We start from the raw sequence: 17,540 nt of genomic DNA on the forward strand, positions 1-17,540 counted from the left end.
GCTAAGTTCCTTTGAGAAAACGGTAAGGGTTAAATTTGTATAACTTCTTTAGATTTAGTTAAAAACTTTTGATATGTTACTGCCAACTTCGAGAAAAAACGCGACATGACGTTCGGCTACTTTGGATATTGATAGCGTAGTTGAAGTTGCATTATCACAGCAGAAGAGTTGCTATCATGTCACAATAAGTAAGCAAGAATTTTGCAATTACAGACAGTGAATCTGAGACTTTTATTTGTTCTGTTTGTGTGTCTTATATTTGAGAGGGTTGTCACTCAATGCAGAGAAATAAGTAATAAAAAAAAGATACCAACGCGCTATAGGCTATTGAAGGACTGGCTTTGGTAAGCTCGGACGTTATCGGTTCTGCTATCGGTACTGGAGAAATTAAGAAAATACATTTATTATTGCTTAAGTTATTTTATCTCGCCAGCCATTTCTATGTATAATAATATGAAACCATTTGTCTGTGATGCAATTTAGCTATTCGCACTCAGAGAGGGAGAGAGAGAGAACTCGCTCACGCGGTGCCACAGCGAGCACAACACGAGCCCAGCTTAATGAGTGACAGAACGAAACATTCAAACATAGCCTGGTTTAGATCTGTGATTATTAGTCTGATTTTATTTTAGATTTCGCCTTCCAAAGATTATAAAAAGAATATTTATACATAAGCCGCATTGCTAGCACAACTTCCTTCCCTTCACAGCGGTGCACTGACATAAAACTCAAACTTAACGTCAGAATCAGCACGATCGGTGATTGTTGTAAAATGCTACTGTTGCTAAATTGCGGGACACGTTTAATAATAAAAAGAGTGCAAGAGATACCGTTCCCAAGGCGGCGCGTGCTCCGAAACACACCGCAACGAGACAAGCAAAGTATAGGCTACTTTGGGTTTCATGTGCGCGTCCAAACGATCAAATATACACAAAAATGTCAAAACGACCGGCTTGGAGATTCACTTAAACACAGTTTATGTCTTAAATGGACGTAGTTATGGAAATAGTTGGGGAGAAAATATGCTGCATCAGGAGCCTATTAGATCTGAACTCTGTCTTAAAGGGGAAGCAGTCTAATAAACAAGTGACGACTGAGCCATTACTGCGAATCAAACAACAAAAGGCAAAGTGAAAATCACTTACAGCTCTTGAATGAATAACTTCTGCATTAATAAGCATTAATCTGCATTAATAAGCATTAATCTATCTATGATAAACTATGCAGTGTTATTTTACAATTGATTACTTTATTAGATTTCTTTTTAGACCACACCTGAACAGTAATGTTAGTAGACCTTCCTGAAATAAAATTATATATAACAGAAAGAACCGTTAAGAATACCGTTAAAGTACCGGATCGATAAGCAGTATCGGTAAGATAGTAATACCATTAAAACGTTAACGATACCCATCCCTAGTTATGCCTGTGCTTCTCTTGGATGCTCTGAATATTGGATTATGTGTCTGGATTGCCCCTTAATTGCATTTGGATCTCAACCTTCGTGTCTCGGAGCAGTTCGTAACACCTGCTTCGTTTATTTAATATATTTGTTATACATTATTTATACAATATGTTTTTACATTATACATTTTTAATTTTAAGTGTACAAGTGCAGATTGGTCAAGTGTTCAATAAATGTATTTGTTGAGAAATGTTGTCTATCTTAAGTAATTATTTGTGTTACATTTTATCTTTCAAATAAAAGGTTCAAATAAGAGGTTAAAAACAAGCACATATAGGCCAAATATCGGCCAAAATAAATCGGCAGCTTTAATCGGCCAACGGCCGACCCGGATTTCAAAAGATCGGCATCAGCCTGAAAAAACCAATATCGGTCGACCTCTAGACTGTACTTCCCTTATATGGCAGGTGGAGATGTTTGATATTGAGAAATAACAGTAATAATAGAAAACTAAAAAGGATTAAAAACAAAACAAACTGGAAATAACTCTGCAAGAGAGTGAGTGGGCAGAGAATGAGGGACACTGTGTGTGTTTTGCGGTATCAGTGCAGAATGTTTGTCCACCTGTGTAGAGGTGATAAAGATCTGGTGAGAGAGAGAGAGGGAGTAGAAACAGCACTGCCTCTAAAGAGCAGAACACTCATTCCAACCCCACACATTAATGCCCCGGCTCCTAAACTCTCCTCTATCTCCCTCACTCTCAAAGCAAACTCCCTTTTTACCCAGACAATGCATCTTTCTCTTTAGCACACTACAGTTAGTTAACGGTTGGAAACTGTTGATTATTGGTGTAAAAGGCAGATGTACATTTTCAACCAATCTGCAACCAATTTTTGGGTGGGGAATAACTTTCTCGAACTCAATATAAGACAGCAATTTCTTCTAGTAGCCTGTCAGAATTTAAAATGAAAAATGTAATGACATAAATCAATGATAAGTGGCATTATTTCCCTAACATGAGAAAATGATATTGCATATATTTTGCATATTGCATAATTTACACTAATGATATGACTTTGAGTTGGGATGCAAGTGCACAGTAACAGCTGTTAAAAACAAAAATGAACACCTAATTTATGTTAAAAAATAGTCTGACAGTGGGTAGACTGAGTTGAGACCCCTCAACATATATTATTTTCCTTTTATCAGGCTATTTGTGATTTAAATCATCTTTTTGGAATTTCTGAAGGAAAACAAGCCAGTTACTTTTTTCTACAATCAGAGAGCATTAAAACATAAAAGATTTATTCATGAGGGAAACTGACAACTTGGTCCAAAATTAATGGAGGTTCAGGCAATAAAGACTGCTTTGTTCTTGTTCCTTATGAAAATCTACCATAGTTCTTGAATAGTATGCATCGATTAAGTGTGGTATTATTTGTAAAAAAGGCAATGGTAACCATAGGAGAACCATCCATAGTTGGCTCAAAAAAACATTGGATGCCTTGAACTAGATATTGCATGCCCAAAATATTTCTAATCGTGCAATCGTTAAATGAGAAGTTCATGCAAAAATGAACATTTTAATTTACTCACCCTGAAATCCCAAATGTGTATGACTTTTTTTTTTTTAAATCTTTGCGCATAGAAGGGCTGTTTGAAAGTGAATATTTCTAGTAAAAAAGGACTTAAATATCTATCTGTTTTGCACTCACATCTATCATATTGCTTCTGAAGACATGGATTTTTACCACTGGAGACTTATGGATTACTTTTACTCTGCTTTTATGTACTTTTTGGAGCTTCAAAATTCTAGTAATCAGTCACTTGCACTGTATGGACCTACAGAGCTGAAATATTTTTTGTTTGTGTTCTGCAGAAGAAAGAAAGTCATACACATCTGGGATGGCATGAGGGTAAGTAGATGAGAGAATTTTCATTCTAGGGTGAACAGTATGTCCAATAATAACCACTGTAGAAGTGAGTTGTGACTGACCGTAATCACCATTTAGCCCCCTGAAGCCCTCAGAGTTGAGGGCAATTGTCTTTGAAGTAATAGGGCATAGAGATTAGAGGTCGACCGAAAGTGGGTTTTGCGATACCATAACTAAGGTGGGAAAACAGACTGATAGCCGATTAATCAGCCGAAAGATATTAAAAATGTATAATTTGAATGAAAGCATCACCAACATCTCCCGAACAGCTGACTCGTCACTTGTTTCTGTGTTTTCCCCCGTTGTGTGCAAATCAGTGCAATAATGGGTGCAAGCTCATCTTTCATGTTGTTTGTTGGCATCTTATCACTAATAAACTCTCCCGTTGCTATGTGTGTGGGTTTGTGAAAGAATGTCGGGATTGTAGTTTCACTCAGGCACAAATGGTCATGTGTTTGATACAGCTGGTCTGCAAACAGTCTTGTTGGTGCATTTGAATTTAGTGTATGCACTTAACTCGCATCTTTGTTTCCACATCTGTCTTTGGCGTGCACCACAGCTCTGCCGTGATTTAAACTGAACTTACAATCTATTCTTTTGAGAATCGATTCAGAATCGTTCGAGTATGAATCGCGATGCATCGCTGAAACAATTTTTTCCAACAGCTCTACTGACAATATTTATTATTTTACTGTCATATTAAATCTATGAATTATGTACAAGAAAGAGAGAAAAGTGGATAGAAATAAAATCAACAAGTCTTTTAAGAGTAATTTTAGAATAGATTTGTCTATATTATACATCCATGTGCCCTCAAATGAACACATTGTATTTATATAACAATGTGCCATGTTATGAATATCACATTTATATTTCAGATGTATATATATTTTACCATGCTAGCAACGCCATAAAATTAGGAAGCTTGGACAGAAGTTCAATTGTCAAAACGGAGAAAAGTTTGGGAAAATTTATAGTCAAAAAACTATAACACAGAACACTATATAACTGTTCCTCTGCGTGTCCATTCCCGCAATGTACTGTGCATGCAAAACTCAGGCAGCATATTCATATATAGTTGGCATTAATGATTGATTTACTACTGATAATTAACTTAGAAATTCACTTAGAAACAAAACCTATTTGGAGCACTCATATTTATAATCTGACTGGAAAATATCGGATGTCCCTCATCACGAGCAAGATAACTTTTTTTATATTCAAAACGGAAAGCCGTTTCCATCCTTGACTTTATAATACTGTACTAACCATTTGAACAGCTAATGTTAGTGTCCTCTCCACCAGTTAGACGTGGTGCAGCAGTCAAGGATGATCATCCAGAAAATATGGAATAATGTTAGATTGTCTCTGACTCTCTTACACACCGTCCCTGATTACAGACATTTAAAATATTTTTAAACCTGCATTTTTCTTAAATAATATTGTCTCTGATTACATCTAAATATTATTAAAAAACATAATAATAATAATAATAATAATAATATTTAAAAAAACACCCGTCCTATATCCACAATGCGTATAGTCAAATTTTTTAATCGTGATGTATCATGCCACGATACACCGTTACACACCTAGTAATCCATTTTTTAACAGAGCTAATTTGCTGGGTGTCTGGGACAATAAAAAAAAGCTTTGTAGGGAAAAATCATTCAAATGTGCAGCCAGTTTCAAGATTGGCTGGAATGACATAATTTCACTTAAGCATGTCTTGAGAGACAAGGACATTGATATCGGTTGACAACTATCTTCATTTTTTTTTGGCCTTGTTTCTATGGCAACTTGATCCTTTGCTTCAATGATGAGTAATTTGCTCATCTTTAGCCTTGTAACCTAGTACAAGAGTCAGCCACTGAGCCATTGTCGAAAAGCGTAAAAGGTATTATGACAGGAAAGTGATGTTTCATCAGAAGTAATGGGACAATTTGCTCTATTAAAGCAGGGAGGTGAGTCAGTGCACTTTACAACACTGTGAACAACTAAAACAAAAACAAAAACAACATCCAGTGAGCGGCAGTTCTGTGGACAGAAACATCTTGTTGATGAGAGAGGTCAACAGAGAATGGACAGACTGTTTAGAACTGACAACGTCTACGGTAACTCAGATAACCACTCTGTACAATTGTGGTGAGAAGAATATCATATCAGTATGCTATTATTACCTACACAATATTAGGCAGGTGGTTTTAATGTTGTGGCTGATCTGTGCATATATAAGATCCAGCTTTTGACACATAGGACAATTGGGGGACTCATACACAACTATTACACAAACGGCAAACATTAATTTATCCTCAAGAAGACAAAACACTACCATATGTAGGGCTGAAACGATTAATCAACGTTATCGACAATAAAAAAAAGACTGTCAACAAAATTTTCATTGTCGAATAGTCGTTTGATCTAAAATGAGATCACATTAAACTCTAATGATGACGCACGAGAGGAGCACTGCAGCTCACGCAAGACTGAGGAGAGGAAGAATTACACAGATCACAGTCCAGATGCACTCTAAACTTTCCAAACAGCTTCAGGTGATGAAGATCGCAAAGTATGAGGAATTATACAAAAAATACAAAATAAGTAAATACAGAAGCACTCTCGTTGTGGAATAAGTGGAGTCGGAGCTCTTTAAAGGCAACACCCCGGGATTACATCTTAAATGCGGTTGTATTTAATGCGTTATAGCTTTATTTAAGTTCAAATAATACAGCAGCAGATCATGTAAATAACTACAAACTCTGAAACTGGCATTTCTCTGTGCGGTCAGCACCTCTTCTATGAGTTGCGCAAAGTGTCACAATCTAAAGGGGAGAGATTTAAACTGCAATGGTAATAAGCAGCTTTATTAATAAGAGTGAGTTTGTTTTTTAGTGAGTTAAAGATGGATTGAAGTGAAAAGAAAGCTGAGAGAGGAAGTCTTCACACCATTATACACCGCAACAAAATACATTTTTATTTATTTTTGTTTTGCCTTGTTTTCTAATATAAATATCTAAAACTCTTTTAATCTGAGAATGTTGAATATAATATTAAAAATACAAATATTTTAAAATATCTAAAAATCTTTTTAAAAACGGTGCATTCACCTGAAAAGCATCATAAAAGATATTTAGTCTTGCTTTTAAAGAATAGATCTTGAATAGAAGTATATTTTGTCTTTACTGAACTCGCAGAATTATAACCAAGTGAAAAAATACACTTGTATACAAACTACATTTATATTTAAAATTAATCTCTTAGAGTAAGTCTAAATAACTTACATGTTGCTTCAAGTAAATGTCTCGTTTTAAGGATTTTTAAACTATTTTAAATGGAAAAAAAGACAAAAACAATTTTTTTTTTCAGTGAAATTCTTTACTGAATTAAATGTAATAAAAAATGTTAATTCAGTGAATGTAATTTAGAGGAATTTTTAATAAAGGATTTTGTCCTCTTTACTGTTATGAAGGACGTTAATTACAACCTTTTAAGTCGGGGCACAAGCTGAATAATCAGTTAAGAGTTAATAATTAATCATTGCAATAGTCGCAGAATAGTCGAATAATCATTCTAACAATCGATTATCAAAATAATCGTTAGTTGCAGCCCTAACTATATGCATACTATGCTTTATGTAAATATTGTAGAATATATAGATTCTAAAAGGGCAATACGAAATAAAAAATATATTAATCTCTTATATTTGTCTAAATTATGAAAGGGGTGTGAACATTTATGAGACAAAAGGGGAATGCAAACTTGTGTATCTTCTCAACTATATATACACAGTTTATTAAACCTTTGATTAATGGGTTATCCGCTGTCTTCTGCTTTCTATCTTGTTTCTGAACAACAATCTGAAAAGAGCAATTATATGATTTGGCAACTAAAAACAGTCTTTTGGCTCCTTAATGTTTCATTTAAGGAGCCAATGGCTCCCAAGTAATTTTTTTGGTCTGGAGCCCTGTAAGTATTGTGTTAGGAGAACAGGCATGACCAGGATAGTCCCTAACATTTCCTAATGGCATTGATGATTAGGCTATACCCTCCTCCGAAATAACGTACAGAATGTGCAGCACTGATGTGTAAATGAGAAACATATAAGCTTAAGCTTTACCGTATGCTTCGACTGGGAGAGAAAAGTTGTTATCACGTGGAAGGAGGGTGTACACTGAGCTCTTTTGTACAAGCTCAAACAAAGGCTGCTCATTTCTGCCTAAATTACCCCACATGTGAGGACAAAAGCACAAGACTCCCATACAAAGAAAGCCACAGAGCTGTCAGAGGTAACGTACAGCACCACTGGCTGAGAATAGCGTGACTGTGTGAACAAGAAAATGGGCCTGGTAAACTGGTGCTGAAAGAAGCAATCATTTAGGCCTTCTGAAAACTGTCCCTAATAACAGAATATACCTAAAAGGAAAGCCATTTACATCCCATAACCATGATGCTTGTGACAGCCTATGATTACACACACAATCCAGCAACATTCACATCCAAAAGTGAACATCTATAATTTGTTGAACACAATTTTTTAAACAGGTTCACTCTAATCTGGTCTCCAGACCATGATGGACTTTGTTGATGCACAAACAAGCAAATATTTTCAGTAGTTACAGTCTCAAAAATAGAAAGAATATCATCCTCCATTTACAGAAATGGTTTGGTAAGATGTAACACAATATGAAGATGTTATGCTGCAGACCACATGTTAAGACATGTTAAAAGCCTGAAATTATTTTTTTCCAATATCAGTGCCTGCTTAGGGGTCAGTTTGAGGTAAAAGACTATGTCTAGCTATCAATGAGTCCCGATTGAATATAGTCCTGAAACATGTCTGTTCTTATCACATTTAAAGCTTTTGAGAGAAAAATATACAAAATTGCACCCACGCCCAATTTTTCTGCACTGTTTGCACCTATTCAAAGTTCTAGGTCAAGTGCTTTGAGTTTTCAGTTTGCATTTACCACCATAATGAACAATGCTGACTGCCGCATTACTCTTTTCTCAGTCTGGCCAACAATACAGTATATTCAAAAAATAAAAATTTAAAAAAAGCACATTGTATACCTAAACACTAAAGCATAAATTTGAACTGGGTGGTGCAGTCGGAAAATTATAGCAAGAGGAAACAGCTTGAGTCATGATTTATCATAATGAGGCAGAATTCACAGGGCCTGTCTGAGGGGCCAGTGACTTTTACACTCGTGTTCCTACAGCCTACTCCATAGATGAGATTTGAGGCGGGGCTCTGTCGAGAAACCACACATACAAACTCAGACTTAAAACGAAGACTCCAGTCCAGAGGGTTTAAAAAGACAAGACAACCCAGAACCTGGGTGTCCTGGGGACTCTTTAAGGTTCAAAGGTACAGGATACAGGGTAAGGAGACTGGTTTCAGAGGGTAAGCTAGCCCAGTTAGTGTTACAGTGTCTTAATATTTGGTTATTCTCAATGAAAAGTTGTGCATAACACACACCAAACTACTGTATAACTCTGTAAGCAAACATCAGGTGCCAGATATGGACACATTTTCATTTGTAAACTTGGAAGCAAACAAAATGTAAAAAATAAAGGGCCTCTTCTCTAAAAAATATATTTTTTAAAACATTACATTAAAATCGTATTTGTCAGGCCTACTCTAACGTACCTTACTGGGTGCATCATACCCTTAGAGAGTTAGCCTAGCTGATATGGACACATGAGTGAACAACAAGTCAGACTGGTATATGCAGATGCTTTTGAACAAATCAGCTTGTATTGGACCTGTGTGCGGTGCCTTGTGTACAGTTGTCGGGTGGATAGGTGGTAGGGTCGAGGCATTGTTTCTTCTCAGTGCTAAGATCTAGACTACACTCAATGCATGCTTAAAAGGGATCATTCACCCAAAAATGAAAATTCTCTCATGATTTACCCACCATCATGCCATCCCAGATGTTTTTGAACTTTCTTTCTTCTGTAGAATACAAAGATATTTAGAAGAATATTTCAGCTCTACAGGTCCTCACAATAAAAAAAAATGAATGGAAAATTGAATAGGAGTCATAAAATGACCATAAAATAATCCATACAACTCCAGTGGTTAAATCCATTTGTTCAGATAAATATTTAAGTCATTTTTTTGTCAGAAATTCTCCTCCCTGCCCATTAGGGGGCAATATGCAAGAAGGATGCGAATCGCCAAAAACAGAAGGTGAAAGTGAAAGTAAAGTGGACATTGACTAAGCAGGGAGAATTTATTGTAAAAGAAAAAGACTAAAATATTCATCTGTTTCTCACCTACACCTTTCAAATCGCTTTCAAATATATAGATTTAACCACCAGAATCATCTGGAGTACTTTTATTTTACCCATATGTGGATTTTGAAGCTTCAACATTTTGGCACCCATTCACACCGTGATTGTATGGACAAACAGAACAGAGATATACTTCTAAAAAATCTTTGATTGTGTTCAGCAGAGGAAAGAAAGTCATACACATCTCGGATGGAATGAGGGTGTGTAAATCATGAGAGAATTTTCATTTTTGGTTTAACTAACCCGTTAAGAGGAGCTGGACTTAACCACAGGAAATAAGCTCCGATGTGTAAAATTACTTTGACAAATACACTTATTTTCAAGTAAGTTTGAGTACAGCGTTTCAAGGGTGGAATATTTACACACTCATACAATAAGAATATATATCTCCTCAACAGACCCAAACAATGGCCTTTTATTGATACAAATGGTGTGTGTGATGACGTCATGCTTAATAAAAAAACACTGCATTGCATACGTTTTGGTGTATCGCAAAAATTAAATCTGCCCTTAAGCTGTTTCCATACAGAAATGTGTGTATATCACTAAGTGTGTACCTTTCGCCTTCCAGATGTCCCTAATAACAACTGCATTATGTCCCGCATATTTGTCCAGCAACTTTTAACGACCAACTGAACATGATTGTCATCTAAAATTAATTTTATCGTCATAATGCAATTTACATTTTCTGAAGAAGCTCAGCAAATGTGATCCGAGGTAAAGAGGGTTAGATTTAAAATATTTAAAAGTTTTAAAATGTTAAAAAGCTTGTTTTCTGAAAGTAAACTCAGAATTGGACAAGTAGTTTTGATAGTTTATAGTGTTTTAAAAAAAGGGTAGAACATACTGAGAACATCATTCAGCCGACTTTATTCATCTACAGAACAGGGTAAAGCTAATTTAAGTTTGTTTAAAGAAAAGGTAATTATATAGGACAAACAATATAATTTTTTCATTTGGTAATTTTTTTTTTATTTAATGCTTCATTCGTTTGGTAATTTTTTTTATTTAATACAGGGAATTTTGCCAGCAATTTTTCAAAAGCTAAACAATGTTTTCAAAAATTGGGCTATATGAGTGTTCCAAAAAAAACACACTGAAGCTTTTCTCCTAGTACTGTGTATTTATCTTTAATTTAAAACATCTTTGTGCATAGAAATTATATGTTTTGGTATTGTGGGCTAATTCCATGACTGCCGTCTATTATTTTGAATGGTGTGGAAAAGAAACTTTAATAAATAAACGGATGGTTAATGTTATTAAATGAATCGCAAAGAGTGGCCATTCACTTGTTCTCTGTGCACTTGTCGATGACAGGTGCATGATACCAGATATTTGTTTTGGCACTCCTGCAAGTGTCATAACAGATGTGTTTGCAGCATCGGATCTGTGCAGGTATGCCATTAAGAACAATCTGTAATGCGAGTAATGCTTCACGTACAATAAATTGGCTTTCAAGGATGTACACCTTATAATCATGATTAACACAGGCAAACGATTGGGGTATGTCATGTGACATTATATTTTTGCATCAATGCCTATTTTGTTTCCAAACCAGATTTTCACAACATTTGAAGTATCGACATAGATTTTATGTGCTAGAGTTAAATGGAAAAATATTATGTTGACGCTTGTGAAATTTTAGCAATAATTTGCTTTCATTCAGCTATATCGGTAAACTTTTTAATGTGCTAAACGTTTTGTCGCAAACAAAACCTTGGATGGAAATGTAGTGTGTGAGGCACTTAAAATAGAAGTGAATGGGAACAATTATTGGAGGGTGTTAAGGGAGAAATGCGAAGCACATAATTTTAGAAAAGTTTAAAATTCTGTTAAAACTCATGAATTATGTGAGCTGTAAATTTGTTTAAATTGTAATTTTTACAACCATTTAGGGTTTGTTGATATTACATCTTCATGGCAATGAAGTTGTAAAATTGGAGACAACTTTACAAAGAAAAGTTTAGTAAGTGATTTTATCACAATAAAATCATGTTAACATTCAATATTGTTTTCGTCTTGTGGCTATACTTTTGAAAAAGTGAGTATTTTAACATTTTCAGAGTGGGCCCCATTCACTTCCATTGTAAGTGCCTCACTGTTACCCCCAGATTGTTGCTTTTTTTTAAAGAATAGGAAGGGCCCATCAAAAGTAATTTCAATATTATTCCACAAATGCTGTTGATTGAGCTTAACTTGAATTGGACCCTGAACATTCCTTTAACAGAGAGAGTATGTAATAGGCCAACTGACATCCAGGCTGCCAAATAATCTCCACAGTTCACAAAGAATCTGAGCCAAGCCCTGCAGTCTGTCTGAAAGTGATACTGTGGCAAAATGGACTGGCAATTTGTCCCTGGAACACAATTAAAGGTCCATCAGACAGAGGGTGCTTTTACACTGGCAGTTTAGTTCGAAACAGAGCATGGTTCGCAAGAACAATTGGTCATGTGAAAGCTGTCATGAAGGCCGGGGTGCGCACCGTGGTACCAAACCCGAGACTTCATGTAGGAGGTGGTCTGAGTTCAGTTGCAATGGAACTGTAGCAAGATTTGCATGAATGTGAAAGTAACTCTGACTCGGGTGCGCACTCGTTCAGGAAGTAAAGGAACCTGCGCATGCGTTTTAGCCGATGACGACATCATTAGTTTCGACAACTCACAAGGAACCACACATTCATGAAAGTCCCAAAAAAGTAATGAAACCACAATGACATACAAGTAGAATCAACACTATAAATACTGTCTATCTATCTATACACCTTATAAATACTATATATAAATATTATTAAAGGTTAAAAATATAGGGTACAATAGGAGATGACAATGGCGATAACTTCACCTTGGACACGAGCACAAGCGTGCATTGTAAACAGCAAGCCACCTTCCCCTGATGAGTTTCGCCATGAAGCGCACATACACACAGTTGTCGTTCACTCTGCTGTCCATTATGGCACCAAAATATTTGGTGGGGGGGCACCGGGAACAATCTCACTCGGAATCGGTGCCCAGTGACAAGTGTGAAAGCCCCCAGAATTACTGTATATTGGTATTGAAGAGAGTTGTTTACTCTTTTCTTCCAGAATATACCAGTTCTGAACAGCAAAGCTTTGCAGTGCAGAGGGTCAACAGTCCTGGAATGGAGGGTAACAATGGAGTGACATATTATGATCTGTGAAGTGTGGGTGCTGGACTGAGCCTTAACATAAGGGTACAGTGCAGACAGGACAGGAGAGGAGAAGAGCAGCTGACCCAACTGTTTGATAACACAGCTCAGAGTGAAAATGGCAAGAGGAACATTGTTCCCTCAGTAATCAGATTATATACATAGCACTATTTATAGAAAGATAAATGACAAATCACCTTCCTAAACAAGACAAAACTGCTTTAAACTGATATATTTGGCCTCTTAAAATGTTTGTTGGACAGCACCTTGTGGCATTTTTCAATGTGTTAGCTACGATTACTTTTGCCAGCAATCATTAGCTTATGTTAAAAGTAGACTAAAACATATTTTTATATTTAAGGTCTGTTAAGTCTGGTATTATACTGGCTTATACCCAGCTTTCAGGTCTATAGTCTTCAAGAACAAACAATACAACCAAATGGAATGGAAAAAAACTCACATGTCTTGAGCAAAACTGGCTACAAAACGAAACTCTTTTGAGTTCCCTAGTAGAGGACATTCTTCTCAGCTATATGCTCAGGTTTTAGCTTCTTAATATCATCACATATTCTCTTGTGATGTATTTGTAACAACAGAACTGACAGTGAATCGCCTGCAATGGCTCCTTTAAATGTTGTTTAATATCAGAATTTTGCTGTATCCTTTGAAGTTTAAATTGTATTTATTTTTTATTTGGTCCCCTCAACACTAAGCCAAACAACAACTCAAATCAAATACTTGGCAAAAGAAAAGATACAGAAAATGAAGTGTTGGTTAAATGCCAGAATGCTCTGGCCTTCCTTTGATAGCTAAAAGCAGAATAAAACATAGCTACCTCATCCTGCATTCAAAACAGCATTTGACCTCTTAAAAATGTATTAGTTCAACTGAACAACTCTCCTGGTTAATTAACTAACACCAGCATTTGGGAAAGTATTGTTGTGTTACATAAGACATATGCCTTGGGTATATATTGTATCTTTTATCAATCTTACACCAGATGTCACAATGAAAAACCATCCGATCCGATTCTGGTTAGTAATGCCTCTTGAAATCTCTTTACCAACTAAATGTATGCAACTTCCAATAATTATGGGTAATGGGCTTCATATGTGCTGAAGATGGGGGTTTGAGAAGCTGATAAAGAGAAGCCACAGGACACATGCAGTCTGTATTAAGTTTTAAGGGTATGGAGTGGTGGTGGCGTAGTGGGCTAAAGAAGGTCGCAGGTTCGAGCCCCACAGCCACCACCATTGTGTCCTTGAGCAAGGCACTTAACTCCTGGTTGCTCCGGGGGGATCGCCTGCAATAAGTGCACTGTAAGTCGCTTTGGATAAAAGCGTCTGCTAAATGCATAAATGTAAATTGTAATGTAGTTTAGTGGTAAAATGTATTCCTGCTCATGGTAAGCCACTAAGACAATAGAGAAGAGTGAGTGGTTATTGTAATGTGGTGGTGAGTGGTTAAAGTTCTGCAAAACTAATTCAAAGGCAGCAGAGATTAAAATCCTGCTTAATCCACATTGTGAGGAATGTAGACTTTATTAAATAGTGGTGGGGGCCTGAGTAGCTCAGTGAGTATTGACGCTGACTACCATCTCTGGAGTCACGAATTTGAATCCAGGGTGTGCTGAGTGACTCCAGCCAGGTCTCCTAACAACCAAATTGGCCCGGTTGCTAGGGAGGGTAGAGTTACATATGATAACCTCCTTGTAGTCGCAATTAGTGGTTATTGCTCTCGATGGGACACATGGTAAGTTGTGCATGGAACGTAGAGAGTAGCACAAGCCTCCCGTGCTGTGAGCCTCTGCGCAGTGAGCCACTTGATAAGATGCGCGGATTGACGGTCTTAGAAGAGGAGGCAACTGAGACTTGTGAGAGTGAGGCCATCACGAGGATCTACTAAGAGGCAGGAATTGGGCATTCCAATTTGGGAGACAAGAGGATAAATAAATAAAACAATTGTGGTTTATATTAGGTTAAATTGTGAAAAGTGTCAGAAAGGCTCAAGTATAAGATATGTTTGGTACAGTATAAACCAATGATGTCCAAATAAAATGTGAATACATGTTTTAAAGATAAACAAATGAGTTAGACAAAAAAGTACTGTGATTGAATAGTTCATTCACAAATGGAATAACCAGCGTACCATTCATTGCATCTTAAATGTTCAGAAATCGGGTCTTTTCAATATCTGCTGGCATGAATACTGAATGGATTTGTGCTGATATTAATAAATTGACGATCGATAAGCTTGATCGATCAAATTACTAACCACAATTAATTGATCATCGATGAATCATTAACATCCCTAGTATGGATTACTTCTATGCAGCCTTTATGTGCTTTTTTAACTTCAAAGTTTTGGACTCAGTTGACAAACATTGTATGGACCTACAGAGCAGAGATATTCATCTAAAAATCTTTGATTATGTTCAGCAGAAGAAGGAAACTGATACACATCTGGGATGACATGAGGGTGAGTAAATGATGAGAGAATTTTTTGTGAACTGTGCCTTTAATAGACACTGGTCAATTTAAAATAAAACACACAAAGCTTATGTTAAACTTTTGGAAAACCTTACAAAACATTATACTTCCTCAGAACGAGTCCTAGGCGGCTGTGATGTGAAGAGGCTAAATAACTATCAGGACCAGTAAAACAAGAGGGCTGGAAGACTGATAGACTCAGAGATAACATTCAAATCACAGCTGTAATGGCATCATTTCCTGACAGACTGAAGAGACTGTGTGCAGTGAGTAAATCTCAATGCGGACGAACTATTGACTTCTTCTGTTAATAAACAAAGCCAATTATAGTATTATACTAAAACAAACCTTAACCCTAAAACTTTCAATTAAAAAACTAACTTATTTAATTATGTTAACTAAACAAGGCTATGGTGACACTCTCGTCTCTTATGTGATATTGCGTGGGAACGAGAACAGGAAAGGTGTGCAATTCTTTCATTTCACCCCATCCGTTTTCCCCTGCCATTACTCGAACAAGAACAAAACACGCTCAACAACACCATTCTGTAATAACAACACAGGTGGGGATGAGAATTCAAACCAAAAAGAAACGGTTGGTTTGAAAGGATAAACTATCAATCACCACTCCTTGTTCATCTGTCAGTGACTTTAACATGAATTCGCTCGCTTAGTTTTTAGCTAACCGGAGCTCACTTTGACAACTAGCACACAATCTTCTGAAATATGCCACCCAAAGTCAGCACTACAGCTCCTAACCACAAAATGTACGTGTTTACCTGTAAAAGTTCACTGTTTTTAGTGTTTGGTTTCACTTCCGCACACTGCGCTCAGTCTCTCTCTCTTTCTACGGTCACCCCTCCCATACTAGCTCACTTCAGCTAACCCACAATCCGATTACCCGTCACTTTTTCCCCCAACCAAAGCAAATCACTCTTACCTTTGGTGTCGCTTAAGCAGTATAAGAAGAGCACGAGTTTCAACAAAACCATATCAGGTAAATGCATCGCTAGCACATTGACAGCGAGGCTGTTTTTGGTTTTTAGTTTTGCTGTTCTTAAAGGCGCAGTCGCCCTCTGTGCTCTGTGTGTGTGTGTGTGTGTGTGTGTGTGTGCTGCGCGGCCTCAGCTCCTCGCCTGTCCGTAACGTCATGACGTCAGGCGCAGGCAGCATGGAGGCCACGCCCAGCCCATTCACCTTCACAACCACAACAACGCGTCCATGCGTCTTTCCTCGCTGTTTATTTGTATTATATACAGTATACTATTTCTGAATAGACATAAAATGTCTGAAGGAAGGCTGCTGTCTTTACTACACATAACAGCGTGGTCCTACAGTTACTGTGGTAAAAGCATGGTAAATGCTGTAATTACGGTGGAGGTTGCTGCTGCTTTCCCCCTGATTGGTCTGCTGCACCGTGATGCTTGCTCTGTCTTGTCTGTCCGTGCGCTTTCAGTGTCCTCTTTTATCGACGTTATCACTGCGTGAGCAAAGGGACGTGTGGCATGAAAACAGTGTCAATTGCGTGACACTCACACATTGGCAAATTGAAGATCTGGGGCCGTATGTATAAAGCCGCTCAGAGTAAATTTTTTGTCTTAAGTGTGTCAAAATTCTAAGAATGACGTAATTTTACTCTTATTCTTATTCTTAAGAATAAGTGTGATTCATAAAGGTTCCTAAGTGTTAAGACTAGGTCTCAGCTCCTAAATTATTTAAGAGAGCTAGAGAGGTCTCCTAACCAGTTAGGAGTAACAAGATGGCAGCAGAGAGGAGGAGGCCGCGCAGTTTCCAACAACGTAAGAATGTGTTGGAATTATATGATGACAGAGAGTTGATCAAACGATACAGGCTTGATCGTCAGGGTATTATTTTTGTTACTGACCTAGTCAGAAATTCAATAACTTCTCCCACTGTAAGAAACAATGCCTTAACTGCAGAAATGAAAGTTATAATGACTCTGCGTTTCTTGGCGACTGGAAAAATGCAGCAATGCACCAGTGATGACTTAGGGCCATCACAGTCCACAGTTAGCAGGGTCTTAAATACCACTGTTGCTGCACTAACCACACCAGACATAGTAAGGCAGTTCATTGACTTCCCAACTGACCTTCAAACTATACGGCAAAAGCAAGCAGATTTTATGAGGATTGCGGGTTTCCCTGGAGTTGTTGAAACCATCGATGGCACCCATGTACGCATCATTGCTCCAAGTATAAATGAGGAGACATACATCAATCAAAAAGGATT

At 37.1% G+C, this 17,540-nt stretch overlaps 1 protein-coding gene across 2 annotated transcripts in view; it reads right to left on the bottom strand.

The window, feature by feature from the left end:
* LOC127646451 (disintegrin and metalloproteinase domain-containing protein 10-like) overlaps positions 1-16,536 on the bottom strand; it is an 88,853-nt gene extending 72,317 nt beyond the window's left edge. The window contains exon 1 of one of the 2 annotated variants that reach the window (XM_052130131.1): positions 16,231-16,536. In XM_052130131.1, the coding sequence (XP_051986091.1) occupies positions 16,231-16,297 (67 nt within the window). In that variant the 5' untranslated portion in view covers positions 16,298-16,536. The remainder of the gene's footprint in view (positions 1-16,230) is intronic. The other variant, XM_052130122.1, reaches the window with a different exon arrangement.
* Between the last annotated feature and the right edge of the window lie 1,004 nt (positions 16,537-17,540).

Source organism: Xyrauchen texanus, chromosome 1 (assembly GCF_025860055.1).
Source record: "Xyrauchen texanus isolate HMW12.3.18 chromosome 1, RBS_HiC_50CHRs, whole genome shotgun sequence".
In the NCBI taxonomy this organism is placed as follows: Eukaryota; Metazoa; Chordata; class Actinopteri; order Cypriniformes; family Catostomidae; genus Xyrauchen; species Xyrauchen texanus.